Consider the following 14773-nt stretch of genomic DNA (forward strand, 5'->3'; position numbering starts at 1 on the left):
AGCTTGCCAACTTGAAAGTTCCCCATCTATCCCTACTCTCTGCTTCCTGTCTGTTAGCCAATCCTCCATCAATACTAATACATTATCCCAAACTTCATGGGCCCTTATCTTGCGTATTAACTTTTTGTGTGGCACCTTAGCAAATGTCTTTTGGAAATCCAAGCAGACATCTACTGGTTCTCCTTTACTGGCTACATTCTCAAAAAACTTGAATAAATTTGTCAGACATGATTTCCCTTTCCTAAAACCATGCTGACTTTGTCTGATCATCTGTTTTCTAAGTACATTGTTAAGGCTTCCTCAATAATAAAAAACATTCCAACAGAAGCAGGAAATGAAAAGGAGGATCACCTAAAGTGTCTGTTCAAGTATTCCTGCTTCCCTGAGTGCTTGACAACCCAAATCCATGTAGCAGCTCCTTTAGGATGCCTCATCCCTGGCTGATAGTGGACACTTCTGAGGTACTTTATTGCCTGTAAAGTGCTTTGGGGCATTCAAGATCACAAATGGCACGATATAAAAGGTTTTTCTTCTACTGCCACTCGACTCATGGGCACTTCTGCTAGGAACCCAAGAGCTGCTGGAGCCACACTTCAGCATTGGTACACAGCTTTCACAAAAATAAATACCAAAGGTTGAACTTGCTTGTCCTATGTTCCCCAATGTAAGCTCTATGAGTCACATCCTCCCCTGTCAGTTATCCCCAGCTACTCGTTGCTCTTGGGGAACCACACATTGTATGAAATTAAGCAGGAGTAGGGGTAAGAACAATGCTCTGATGGCTTGCTACCCAATATCTCGTATGTTTCTTCACATCTTATCTGTCTGGTTTACACCTTTCCTCTTCATTCACAAAGTAGGACAAAACAGAACATGCACAACAGCAAAACTGCAACACTTGTATATTCTTAACGTGTGAATCAGTTCAATCAGAGCTTCTTTAAACAGTTAATTTAATTATCCTTTCTTTATTTTTTTTTCATAAAACAGCCGAGCTCTCAAAAGTAATCGCGAGCGACTTGGTGATCAGGCTTCAAGCAGACTGACAGAAGAGTCTGCTGGCCCTAGCCTGGTAAAGACAATAAGAAAGTTACCTCTTTGTAGCCTGCTCTGGCCAGAATAGCAATGTCAACCCAAACATAGCTGCATTTCACAAAGCAAATCAGTGAAAAAACAAAAGTAGACAGGATTCAGGACAATTTCAGAAACATTTGAGATGACTTTACTGTTTCACAAAGAGAGCAGAGCAAAGGCAAAACAAGTGAAACAGATGTATATTGAAAGTATTTGACAATTTGAAAAACTCCCAATGACCACTTTCCATTTCAAAGACCAGCACTAACATACAAGATACATAGTTCACTACTCTAAATAAAAATCCATTTTGTAGTGTCCCTTTTTTGTATCGATGGTTATGCAGATAAAACTATGCATTGTAGTTTCTAACAGAGATTCAAAGTGTAAGCATCTTTGTGTCTGCAAGAGAACATGTGGAACACAAATGCTGGGATTTAATTGTCCCATCTGCTCCTCTTCTTTCTGGGAGGTGGTTCTGGCACAGCAAAGCCGTCATTCTCAGCGGAACTGGTCCGATTACTACTTCTGCTGTCTCCATTCCTGCTCTCGTTGGTGCTCCTATTCTCCCCACTGCTCCCGGTCTCGTTCACACTCCCGCTCTCCCCACCACTCCGGTTTTGGCCTCCACTTCTGGCCTCACTGTGCCGGCTGTCACTACTTCGACTTTCGCTGTGCCTATCGCCGTGCCGGCTGTCACTGCGCCGGTCACCATGCCGGCTGTCACTGCGGTCAACGTGCCTTTCGCTGTTCCGATCACCACCCCGGTCACTATGCCTCTCACTGCCCCGGTCACTGTGCCTGTCACCTCCGCGATCATTGTACTTGCTAACAGAATGGCGGCTGCTGGAATCAGCATGACGACTGCTGCTGTCACTGTGGCGGCTGCCACTGTCGCTATGACGGCTGAAGTTGTCACCGTGGCGACTGCTGCCTTCAAAACGGCTAGAGCCGCCATCAACAAGACGACTGACCTTGATCTCAGCAGGACGACTGCTGCTGTCTTTATTCCGTCCACTACCTCCACTGTTACTGCTGGGGACTGGGGGCTGGTTGGTGATTGGGTTGCCCAGAGGACAGGTGGGAATAATGCTGAGACTCCCAGCACTAGTCCAGTTGCTGGTACCAGCAGCAGAGCCTGTGATCTTAGGAGCACTACCAGTGGCTGCAACAAAGTGTGATTTGTATTGTGACTGGTGGAATAAAACAAGTACAATGTTAGTATACAGTGATATACATCTCCAAACACCAGCTTTAGAGCTACAGATACTAAATCTGTATTAGAAACATTGCATCAATGGATTGAGTTGTGATGTGCTATTACTTCATATTGCTTAATACAAAATAAGATGTAATGAACAAATATTGTTGTGCCGGAAAGGTCTGCTGTGAGTAAAGAAATTGAGGCTTTCACTGATCCCCCTTTGCAGTATACTGAAGGACAAAGTAGTAACATATTGTAAGTGGTTCAGTTGGTCTTAGGCACCCTTCATGATTTCAGAATATAAATGGTTTACACTCTGTGTGGTCTCTTCCCCCAAGGAATCTACCACTTTGACACATAAAAAAAAGGTTGATCATGCCATTGCTGTAGATTTAGGGTGAAACTAAACTGGTGGCACAGTGTGATGGAACTACAGCATCCAGAGTGGAGTGACACAAACACTGGGCCACTGCTCATCATTTGCCTAGTTACAGTAACTATCAGATCTAGACCCAATGTATGATAATTCTGAGATGCAACATCAGTTGGAATTGATTTATGTCCCTATTAACCTAGTTAGCAGCACCGAACCTTACCAGGGGAACTCAGGTTCAGCCACCAGACAATGCTGTGTTGGCTATCTGGGCCAGGTCAGTAATAGTGCTGTTACAATTAAGCTTATTGGGTCAAGGTTAAGGAGGGAAAAATCAACAAAGCTTCTGCCAGCTATTTGTGACCCACTGGAATGGTTCAGTCATCAGATAATGCCGTCTACAGGAGATGAGCCTAATAACATTCATGCGAGAAAAATGGCCGACTGGTTAAGGCGCCAGAGGGAAGATGTTCTGTGTGTGTGATCTCGGTTAACATCGGCAATCTGTTAAACTTGGGTAAGAGAGTGGGATATCAGAATAGAGCTCATTCCTCTTCTTAGCAAACATGCTGGAGTAGGAACCCAGGGGATTTACCACATCCACTAATACAGATGCTAAACTCAATTGCTGAGGCCAGCTAATGCAGCAGGAGCTAGGAACTAAATCTGGGACCTTCTGTATCGGTGAGTGGTGGAACTCATCTTTTTCTCTCACTGAAGGGAACCCATCCAGTTTGGAAAAGAGAACATGAATGGAATGAAAGATCAGATGAATGAGATTAAATTAATTATAGGGTAAATTTGACCTGTGATGCAGAGTTTTCTTTACCTCAAAAAACAAAAAAATGTTTGTCAGCTAATATGTTGCCTAGAATGACAGAGTTTAAAACAAATAAACAGTGTAATTAAAATTGTGGGAATCACAAAGGTCATATAAATCCCGGTAAGGCAACATTTTAAAAAATCTGGGTTAACGTAATTCTTAAAAGCAATCCTTCTAAACAAAATGATTTTGATTGGCCTGGTTGTGAATAATGCAGAAATGGAGCTCTTGCAGTTTCCAAAGAGCTGTTTATGGCCTCATATATTTTTACTCAGTGCAACCCTGTTCACCGAATCACTATTTGTAATGACTGGTCACAATGATCAAATATCTGCTTTACAAAACCACAAATCATTTGATATTATATTGTTGCAGTTTGGTGCTTCTGCTCATCTTAGTGGCAGACCCCCCTCCCATTATTACTTAAGGTAACATTCTGCACAATGTTGCATTCAGATCACTATTTATACCATGAGTAGGCTGCTAGTTATCTTTAACTAATTAAATGTAAAGGATTCAAAGGATGCATCAATGCCTTTACAGCTGTGCGGTTCTGTATAGGTGTATACCTATACCTATATATAGGATGCTCACTAGTATTTAAATAACTCCTATCAGACCACCTGCTTTGAATTGAAAGCAATGAATAGAACATAAAGTAAAAACAAAAAGCTAAAAGCTACTGCGGATGCTGGAAATCCAAAACAAAACAAAAACAGAATTACCTGGAAAAACTCAGCAAGTCTGGCAGCATCGGCGGAGAAGAAATCAGTCAACGTTTCGAGCCCTCATGGCCCTTCTGCCAGACTTGCTGAGTTTTTCCAGAACATAAAGTACTCTCTTTCTGAACACTACCTTGGGAGGTGAAGCTAAGGAGCTATTTAATTAGCCATATGAAGGGCTCCTCCGGTGGAAAATATAAGAAGGATCACTTTTATAATCCCAAGGACTACAAATGAATCTCCTTGAAATATGTTACAGGTAGCTCCAGTTCACTAAATTGTAGTCAACCCAACATCACAACTTCATCAAAGAATCTTTACCTGGAATGCTGCTTTCATAGCTGACATTCTGTCTCCCATTGCTCCTGTGGATGGTTTGTATGCCTCATAATTAGACAGCACATTGCCAGGTGTTTTGTCCTGTATAAGACAAACGTGTTTACCATGCATCAAGTAACAGTTTTGAGGTTAACAGAGTCAAATAAACCCCCACATAGTTCAAGCAATAGAAATTCATGAGTTAGCTGAGCCAACATACCGTGATAGGAATTGATAGAGTGGCTTACATCAATGGGATTTAACAGCACGGTTTACCTCAGGAGGATTTAACAGAGTGGAACATAGAAAATTTATGGCACAGGAGGCCATTCTGCCCATCACTGCTGAGAAAGAGCTATCCAGCCTCGTCCCATTTTCCAGCCCTTGATTTGTAGTCTTTCAAGTAATGGTATTTCAACTGCACATCCAAATACTTTTTAAATGTGATGAGGGTTTCTGCCTCGATCATCATTTTAAGCAAGTTCCAGACCCCTGCCACCCTCCGGCTGAATAATACTTCCCTGCTCCCTTCTAAGCCTTCTGCCATTTATTTTAAATCAATGCATCCTCTTTATTACCTCTCTGCTGAGGGAAATAGAGTGGCTAGGAAGGACATTATCCACTCTATCTAGGCTCCTCATAATTTTATACAGCTCAATTAAAACTCCCCTCAGCATTCTCTGTTCCGAAGCAAACACCAGTCTATCCACTATCTAACACTGGCAACATACTTGTAAATCTCCTCTGTATCTTCACTATTACGATTGTTTGGATAAGTGCCTTTTGTGCAATCTGGCCACAGGCTTGCCATAGTCATGTGACCTCGATGTCATCCTTGATGTATAAAGGCTTGAGAGCAGAAGCCATTTAATCCACTACTAGGAGCATGGTGTCAGGAGAGTGCAACTGAAATTGAGTGGATTTTGATAGCTGTAAGGGAGCCAGCAGCTGTGAGAAACAGTGGAACAGCATTAAAACAAAAACAGAAATACCTGGAAAAACTCAGCAGGTCTAGCAGCATCGGCGGAGGAGAGCACAGTTGACATTTCGAGTCCTCATGACCCTTCAACAGAACTAAGTTGCTGCCAGACCTGCTGAGTTTTTCCAGATATTTCTGTTTCTGTTTTTGTTTTGGATATCCAGCATCCGCAGTTTTTTGCTTTTAGAACAGCATTAAAACTTCAGTCTGCAACTTTGTACAGGACATTGTTCACTGGACGAGTCAGTATGGCTTTGAATATTCCAGTACCTGCTCCAATGGAGGTGAAGGCAGATTTGAAAATGGAGATCCTTCCAGTCTAAACGGCAAAACATTGAAACTGCCACAGAGTTATACAAGAAACCTGAACAAATAAGAGCAGATACTGTTATCAGTGCTGGGGAAAGAGTGCTATAAGCTTTATTGCACCCTAGACCTCACTGAGGACCAGAAAATCCAGTTTTGGGAAATTTTGCTGCCTTAAGAAGCTACTTTGAGCACTCTACTAATGTTACTTATGAACACTATGTGTTTAACACCAGAGCTCAGGAAGAGGGGGAGAACAATGATCAGTATGTTACTGTATTGAAATGCCTAGCTGAATCTTGAGAGTTTGAGCAACTGAAGGGTGATCTGAGATAGGATTGTTTTAGGAACAAGAGATCCCACCATCAGAGCACATCTGCTGAACGAAGAGAAAATTATTCACAAGAAAGCTATTGACACGTGCAGAAGCTCTGAAGTGGTCAATCAGCTGCAGAGTATTGATGGGAGATGGGAGAACTGATGAGGCTTTGCACTCTGCTGAGAGGAAGTTCAGGTCTTCCAGCACAAAACAATGGAGAGAAGGAAGAACTATTTGCAGATGGGCCAGCAGAAAGATCAAGGCCGGAGTACTGAATGTAAAATTTTTAAAAATTCATTCACGGGGTGTGGGCTTCGCTGGCTGGGTCACCATTTATTGCCCATCCCGAGTTGCCCTTGAGTGGTGGTAAGCTTCCTTCTTGAAACACTGCAGTCTATGTGGTGTGGGTACACCAACAGCGCTGTTAGGAAGGGAGTTCCAGGATATTGACCCAGCGACAGTGAAGGAAAGGCGATATGTTTCCAAGTCAGGATGGTGAGTGACTTGGAGGGGAACCTCCAGTTGGGTGGTGTTCCCATCTATCTGCTGCCCTTGTCCTCCTAGATGGTAGTGGTCGTGGTTTTGGAAGGCGCTGTCTAAGGAGCCTTGTGAATTCCTACAGTGCATCTTGTAGATGGTACACACTGCTGCCACTGTGCGTCGGTGGTGGAGGCAGTGAATGTTTGTGGATGTGGTGCCAATCAAGCGGACTGCTTTGTCCTGGACGGTGTCAAGCTTCTTGAGTGTTGTGGGAGCTGCACTCATCCAGGCAAGTGGGGAGTATTCCATCACACTCCTGACTTGTGCCTTGTAGATGGCGGACAGACTTTGGGGAGTCAGGAGGTGAGTTACTCATCGCACAAATCCTAGCCTCTGACCTGCTCTTGTAGCCACAGTATTTACATGGCAAGTCCAGTTCAGTCTCTGGTCGATGGTAACCCCCAGGGATTTGATAGTGGGGGATTTAATGATGGTAATGCCATTGAATATCAAGGGGTGACGGTTAGATTCTCTCTTGTTGGAGATGCTCATTGCTTGACACTTATGTGGCACGAATGTTACTTGCCACTTGTCAGCCCAAGCCTAGATATTGTCCAGGTCTTGCTGCATTTAGACATAGGCTGCTTCAGTATCTGAGGAGTCATGAATGGTGCTAAACATTGTGCAATCATCAGCGAACATCCCCACTTCTGGTCTTATGATGGAAGGAAGGTCATTGATGAAGCAGCTGAAGATGGTTGGGCCGAGGACACCACGCTGAGGACCGACCTCCAACAACCACAACCATCTTCCTTTGTGCTAGGTATGACTCCAACCAGCGGAGAGTTTTCCCCCTGATTCCCATTGACCCTCTCACCTCACCTCGGGAGTTCAGCTCTTTTGTCCATGTCTGAACCAAGGCTGTAATGAGGTCAGGAGCTGAGTGGCCCGGGCAGAACACAAACTGGGCATCAGTGAGCAGATTATGACTAAGCAAGTGCCACTTGATAGCACTGTTGATGACCCCTTCCATTACTTTACTGATGATTGAGAGCAGACTGGTGGGGCGGTAAATGGCCGGGTTAGATTTGTCTTGCTTTTTGTGCACAGGACATACCTGGGCAATTTCCACATAACCAGGTAGATGCCAGTGTTGTAGCTGTTCCGGAACAGCTTGGCTACGGGCCTGGCAAGTTCTGGAGCACAAGTCTTCAGTACTATTGCCGGAATATTGTCAGGGCCCATAGCCTTTGCAGTATCCAGTGCCTTCAGCCATTTCTTGATATCACGTGGGGTGAATCGAATTGGCTGAAGACTGGAATCTATGCTGCTGGGGACCTCCGGAGGAGGCCGAGATGGATCATCCACTCGGCTGAAGATTGTTGCAAATGCTTCGGCCTTTTGCACTGATATGCTGGGCTCCTCCATCATTGGGGATGGGAATATTTGTGAAGCCGCCTCCTCTAGCGAGTTGTTTAATTGTCTTCCGCCATTCACGACTGGATGTGGCAGGACTGCAGAGCTTAGATCTGATCTTTTGGTTGTGGGATCGCTTAGCCCTGTTTATCACTTGCTGCTTATGCTGTTTGGAACACAAGTAATCCTGTGTTATAGCTTCACCAGGTTGACACCTCATTTTTAGGTATGCTTGGTGTTGCTCCTGGCATGCCCTCCTGAGCTCTTGATTGAACCAGGGTTGATCCCCTGGCTTGATGGTAATGGTAGAGTGAGGTATATGCCAGGCCTTGAGGTTACAGATTGTGTTCCAGTACATTTCTGCTGCTGCTGTTGGCCCACAGCGCCTCACAGATGCCCAGTCTTGAGTTGCTAGATCTGATCGAAATCTATCCCATTTAGCATGGTGGGGGAGTGCCACACAACACGATGGAGGGTATCCTCAATGTGAAGGCAGGACTTCGTCTCCACAATGACTGTGTGATGGTCACTCCTACCGATACTGTCATGGACAGATGCATCTCTGGCAAGCAAGTTGGTGAGGATGAGGTCAAGTATGTTTTTCTCTCTTGTTGGTTCCCTCACCACCTGCTGCAAACCCAGTTTAGCAGCTAATGTAATTTAGGGCTTGGTCAGTAGTGGTGCTACCGAGCCACTTTTGGTGATGGACATTGAAGTCCCCCACCCAGAGTACATTCTGTGCCCTTGCCACCCTCAGTGCTTCCTCCAAGTGGTGTTCAACACGGAGGATTTTGTACATGTCTGAACCAAGGCTGTAATGAGGTCAGGAGCTGAGTCATCAGCTGAGGGAGCGCGGTACGTGGTAATCAGCAGAAGGTTTCCTAGTCCATGGGGTCTCAAGTCGATGTTGAGGACTCCAGGACAACTCCCACCCAACTATATAGCACTGTGCCGCTACCTCTGCTGGGTCTGTCCTATTGGTGGGACAGGACATACCCAGGGATGGTGATGGTGGTGAGAAGCAACAGCACGACATGCTCTGGAAGTCATCAACCGAACAGAAACATTGAATCTGACAGACAAGTGTCTTGCTCACACCAAACAAACTACGAAACAAGATACAATTCTTCAAGTGCTACAGGAAGTAGTGATGAAAGGATGGCCGGAAACCATCAAGGACACACCTATTGTTATAGGGAATATTGGGCATACAGGGATCAAGTGGTTGCCCAAGATGGCATCTTGTACAAAGCTACTAGAGTCATAATCCCTAAAGAAATGAGGAAAGAGATGCTGAAGTGCATCCATGCAAGCCAACAAGGAATTGAGTTTAGTCTGAGGAAGGCAAAGAGAAGTGCTCTACTGGCTAAACATGAGCAATGAGATCAAAGACCATATCAGTCAGTGCAGTGCTTGTAATGAAAACATCAAGCTAAGCAAGCTAAAGGGCCACTCATGACCTCCCAGACAGACCATGGATGAAGCTTGGAGTCGGTCTTTTCACTGCTTTTGGAACTGACTATCTCATCACTAGTGACCACTGTTCAGATTATTGCGAGTTAGAGCAGCTGAAGTCAAAGACCACCAAGTGAGATCGCAGAAACCTGAGAGCACACTTCAATCCTTATGGCATTCCTGACAGTGATAAGTGACAATGGTCCTCAGTTCACGAATGAAGAACTCAGACGCTTTGTAAATGATTGGGAAATTCAGCGCTACACATTCACCTCCGTCCTATACCCAGTTAAAGGAAAGGCTGAGGCAGTGGTGAAAATTGCCAAAGGGATCATCAAGGGATCGAGTAAATCCAGCACAGATGTGTAGGAAGCAATCCCAGAGTGGAGAAACACACCAACTGAAAGCATGGAAATAGTCCAGTTCAGTGACTAATGTCACGCTACACCCAAACTACTCTTCCAATAGTTAAAACACTACTGACTGGAAGTAGTAACAGGCATGGGTGACAAAATCAAAGTGAAATGACAGAAAGTCAAATTTCACTGATAAATAAAGCTGCCAAATCATTGCCTGTGCTGAGAATTGGAGAGGCGGTCAGTATTCAATGTTCTAACCCAAAGTCAGCCCACTTGGCAACTTGGGATCTGTGTAGAGAAGTTGTCACCTTGATCGTACACGGTGAAAATGAATGACCAAATATATTGTCATAACCACAGACATATACGTACAACTGGAGAAGCTGCATTTTCACAGCACATTGCTGATAAGGAAGATGTGAGTTCACTAACCACACAAGGAACTGAACGACCATCAGCCCCAGAGGGGTCAACTGTTCCCCAACAAAGGCAATAGATCAGCAGCAGCAATGACCATGGCAGCAACACTTGCCATGGCAACAAAATTCCCTGGAGAAGTAACATCACCTCAGGAACGTACAGGACTAGCCAAACGGCCAATAACACACACACGTTCCATTTGAAGACCTGAACGTTTTAAGTATTATGCGTGCAATGTATGGAAGAGTTCCTAGAGTCAGACCAGAATAACCAGTTTTTTTGCACATGCATCACGATTTTCATTGTAGACCATGTATATGCGTCACTTGCAACTGCAAATTATGGTGTATGCAGGTTGTTTTTTTGTATGCAGCAGGGGTGGGGAGGGATGTTTGGAGAAGTGCCTTTGTGTAATGTGGCCATCGGCTTGCCAGTCATGTGACTTCTGATGTCATCTTTGGTGTATATAGTCTTGAGAGCAGAAGCCATTTCATCTACTACTTGGAACAGTGATCATATGCTTCCTGTAACGTGGTGACTAGAATCATGCCTAGCACTCTAGCTATGGTCCAATGTTTTAGACAGTTCAAGCATAACCTCCCTATTCTTACGTTCTAAGCCTCAGCCAATAAAAGAAATTATCTCCTAAGATAAAAGCAAAATACTGCACATGCTAGAAATCTGAAATAAAAACAGAAAATGCCGGAAAAACTCAGCAGCTCTGAAGAGTCATATGGACTCGAAATGTTAACTCTGTTTCTCTCTCCACAGATGCTGCCAGACCTACTGAGTTTTTCCAGCATTTTGTTTTTATTAAGGAAATTATCCTGTAAACTGGACGTGACTTTCCCTTTCAAATCCATGCTGACTGTCCTTGATTAATCTGTGCCTTTCTGAATGTTGATTTGTACTTTCCCTCGGAATTTTTTTCAATTAATTTTCTTGTCACCACCTGTAATTACTCAGTCTATTCCTCTCTCCCTTTTAAACAACAATACAATGTCTCCAGGCCTTTGGCACCACATCTGTAGTCAGAGAACTGGAAAATGGTGATCAGGGCTGCTGTTATTTCTTCCCATGTTTCTCTTTGCAGACCTGGGCCTGGCAATTAATTCATTTTCAGAGATGCTAAACACTCTAATATTTCCTCTTTCACCATGTTTATCCAATCCAATATTTCATATTCCTCCAACTCAACCATAAAATCTGCATCATTCTCATTAAGAATCATGCTCATGTTGTTTGCCTCCATACACAAATTACTCATTTTGATCTCTATTAGGCTCTACTCCTTCCTGAGGATAACTTTATATATTTATAAAACATCTTTGGTTTTCTTTGATTTTACTTGCTAGAATTTTTTCATGCCCTCTTTGCTTTCCTAATTTCCTTTTTCATGTCACGCCTGCACTTTCTATAAACCTTTAGGCTTTCTGCAGTATTGAGTTCTTGGTGTCTGACATAAGCCTTCTTTTTTGCCTAATCCTACTCTGTATCCACATTGACTTCTGGGAAGGTGGGTTGTATATATTTGGGAGTCCCATCCTTTTTCTTTGTGGGAACACATCTTCGCCTTGAATGTCCCTCACTGCTCTAGCACTGATTTACATTCCAGTAGCTGTTTACAGTCCACTTTTGCAAAATTGCATCTCAGCTTAGTAAAACTAACCTTTCTGCAATGTAAAACTCTTACTTTTGGCCTATTTCCTTTTCTATAACTACACTAAACTGTGATCACCGCTACCAAAATGATCTCCCACTTTCTACTTGCTCAGCTTCACTTCCTAAAGCTAAGTCCAGAATTGCACTCTCTCTTGTTGGGCTTGCTATGTACTGGCTAAAAAAAAGTTCTTCTGAATGCATTTGAAGAACTCTAGGCCCTCCTTTTCCTTTTATACTCAATTTATCCCTGTTAATATCAGGGTAGTTGAAATCCCTTATCATTACTGGATTATAACAGTGACACATCTTCAAAAAAGCACATAATTGGCTGTAATGTGCTTTGAGACATTTTAAAAAAAATCATTTTACAGGACCTGGGTGTTGCTGGCTAGGTCAGCATTTATTGCCCATCTCTAATTGCCCTTGAGAAGGTGGTGGTGAGCTGCCTTCTTGAACCGCTGCAGTCCATGTGGTGTAGGTACATCTACAGTGCTGTTAGGGAGGGAGTTCCAGGATTTTGGCCCAGTGACATTGAAGGAACGGCGATATATTTCCAAGTCAGGATGGTGAATGGCTTAGAGAGGAACTTCCAGGTGGTGGTGTTCCCATGTGTCTGCTGCCTTTGTCCTTCTAGTTGGTAGTGGTTGTAGGTTTGGAAGGTGCTGCCTTGGTGAGATTATGCAATACATCTTGTAGATGATACACACTGCTGCCACTGTTCGTTGGTGGTGGAGGGAGTGAATGTGTGTGGAAGGGGTCCAAATCAAACGAAATGCTTTGTCCTGGATGGTGTCGAGCTTCTTGAGTGTTGTTGGAGCTGCACTCATTCAGGCAAATGGAGAATATTCCATCGCATTCCTCACTTGTGCCTTGAAGATGATGAACGGGCTCTGGGGAGTCAGGAGGTGAGTTACTCGCCGCAGGATCCCTAGCCTCTGACCTGCTCTTGTAGCCACAGTATTTATATGGCTAGTTCAGTTCTGTTTCTGGTCGAGGGTAACCCCCAGAATGTTGACAGTGGGGGATTCAGTGATGGAAATGCCATTGAACATCAAGGGATGGTTAGATTCTCTCTTGTTGGAGATGGTAATTACCTGGCACTTGTGTGGCGCGAATGTTACTTGCCACTTGTCAGCCCAAGCCTGGATATTGTCCAGGTCTTGCTGCATTTGGACATGGACTGCTTCAGTGTCTGAGGAGTCACAAATAGTGCTGAACATTGTGCAGCATGTGGTCATGAAAAGCGTTACATAAATGAAAGTCTTTCTTTCTTTATTGTTTCTGCACTTTTCGCCAATTTGCCAACGTATTTGCTCTTCTCTCTCAGACTGTTTAGGGATCTATGGCACACCCATCAGTGTGACTGTCCCTTTTTTGTTCCACAATTCAATCCGTAAGAGCTCATTTGATGACCCTTCTAACATTATTATCTCTCCTCACAGCTGTGATTGTTTCTTTAATATTGTGACTCCCTTCTTTTTTTCATCCCCTTTTCTATCCTGCCTGAAACCCCGCAAAGTTTAACTGCCAGTCCTGCCCTTCTGTAAGCCATGTTTCAATAATAGCTACGGTATACTTCCAAGTGTCTATATCTCTGTCTTACTCATTAGACTCCTTGCAATAGGATTTAACATCAATTGGTTTTAACAGTGCGATGTTTCTCAACAGGATTTAACAGCCCTGTATATTCAAAACAGTAATTGCAGCTTAAAGGCTAAAAATCTAACATTATTTTTATTATTTTTAGTATAGTTCATTCCATTTTGGGCTTCAATCTGATTAGTGAGGCTTATCCAAAATAAATTGGAACAGTCCTAAGCAGAGTTAATGGCAGTTTTTAAGACACTAGCTCTCTCATATTTGTATCCAGCAGTAAAAGCCAACAGTGCTCCAGTGTGACATTGACAGCACCACTTTCAACCAAAGAATATTTATTGATGGTGATAACATCCAACACATCATTTACTCACTGAGATGTCTGAGCCCAGCCCTGGACGTTCTCTGTAGCCTAGTCCTCCTCCTCCGATATTCATTCTCTTCCCTTTCCCAGCTTTGTAACGAGATTTTCGAAACCATGGGTTCTGACAGTGAAAAAAGTTATTAAAATACTTATTGCTAAACTTAACTGGTAACACACACACTATTAAACCAGTAAGTTAATACTTTCATTAAATAAATGTTATGCACAAGCAACAAATTCAAGGTAATCCTTTTAACTTTAGAAGTTCAATTTTTTGGTCCTATTTGCTTGTGTCCCTGGCCATTCACAGTCAAGACAGCAGGTGATCCATCTCCAGGCCTTGATAAACATTATTGAAACAGATAGCTGGAGTAGTGCAAGATGTAAAGTGCAAGTTATCACTCCCTTCAATTTTCTCTCCTTGGGTGTAGCAACTGGAATGCAGAAGGATATCATTCAGAAAAATCCTGATATTCAAATGACAATTTTTTTCAATGATCGGCTTTTTTGTACATTATAAATGGCCCAGGTTACATGATCAGTCCGTGCAAGAAATCAATGTAAAATATTTTCAGCAAGGGATTAATTACTGATCTAACCTGACACCTCAAGTCAGCTGCAGCTGCAACTGGAGTTATACAATTGGTCTCAGCAGCAGGGAAGGGAAAAATCAGCAAGGGTTCCGACTCACTATCACTTCACAGAATCACACAATGCGGAAGAGGCCTTTTGGCCCATCGAGTCTGCACTGACACGAGAGAAACACCTGATCTACCTACCTAATCCCATTTACCAGCACTTGGCCCAGAGCCTTGAATGTTATGACGTGCCAAGTGCTCATCCAGGTACTTTTTAAAGGATGTGAGGCAACCCGCCTCCACCACCCTCCCAGGCAGCGCATCC

General features: G+C 43.5%; 1 protein-coding gene across 4 annotated transcripts in view; it reads right to left on the bottom strand.

Annotated features, from left to right (window-relative positions):
- Positions 1 to 936: 936 nt before the first annotated feature.
- Positions 937 to 14773, bottom strand: part of ddx42 (DEAD (Asp-Glu-Ala-Asp) box helicase 42) — a 115940-nt gene continuing 102103 nt past the window's right edge. For all 4 annotated transcript variants that reach the window (XM_078529873.1, XM_078529876.1, XM_078529874.1 and 1 more), the window contains 3 exons: positions 13881 to 13991; positions 4518 to 4616; positions 937 to 2267 (listed from right to left, as the gene is read on the bottom strand). In XM_078529873.1, coding sequence (XP_078385999.1) covers positions 1512 to 2267; positions 4518 to 4616; positions 13881 to 13991 — 966 coding nt within the window. In that variant the 3' untranslated portion in view covers positions 937 to 1511. The remainder of the gene's footprint in view (positions 2268 to 4517; positions 4617 to 13880; positions 13992 to 14773) is intronic.

The sequence above is a fragment of the Cetorhinus maximus genome, chromosome 25, assembly GCF_964194155.1.
Source record: "Cetorhinus maximus chromosome 25, sCetMax3.hap1.1, whole genome shotgun sequence".
Lineage (NCBI taxonomy): Eukaryota > Metazoa > Chordata > Chondrichthyes > Lamniformes > Cetorhinidae > Cetorhinus > Cetorhinus maximus.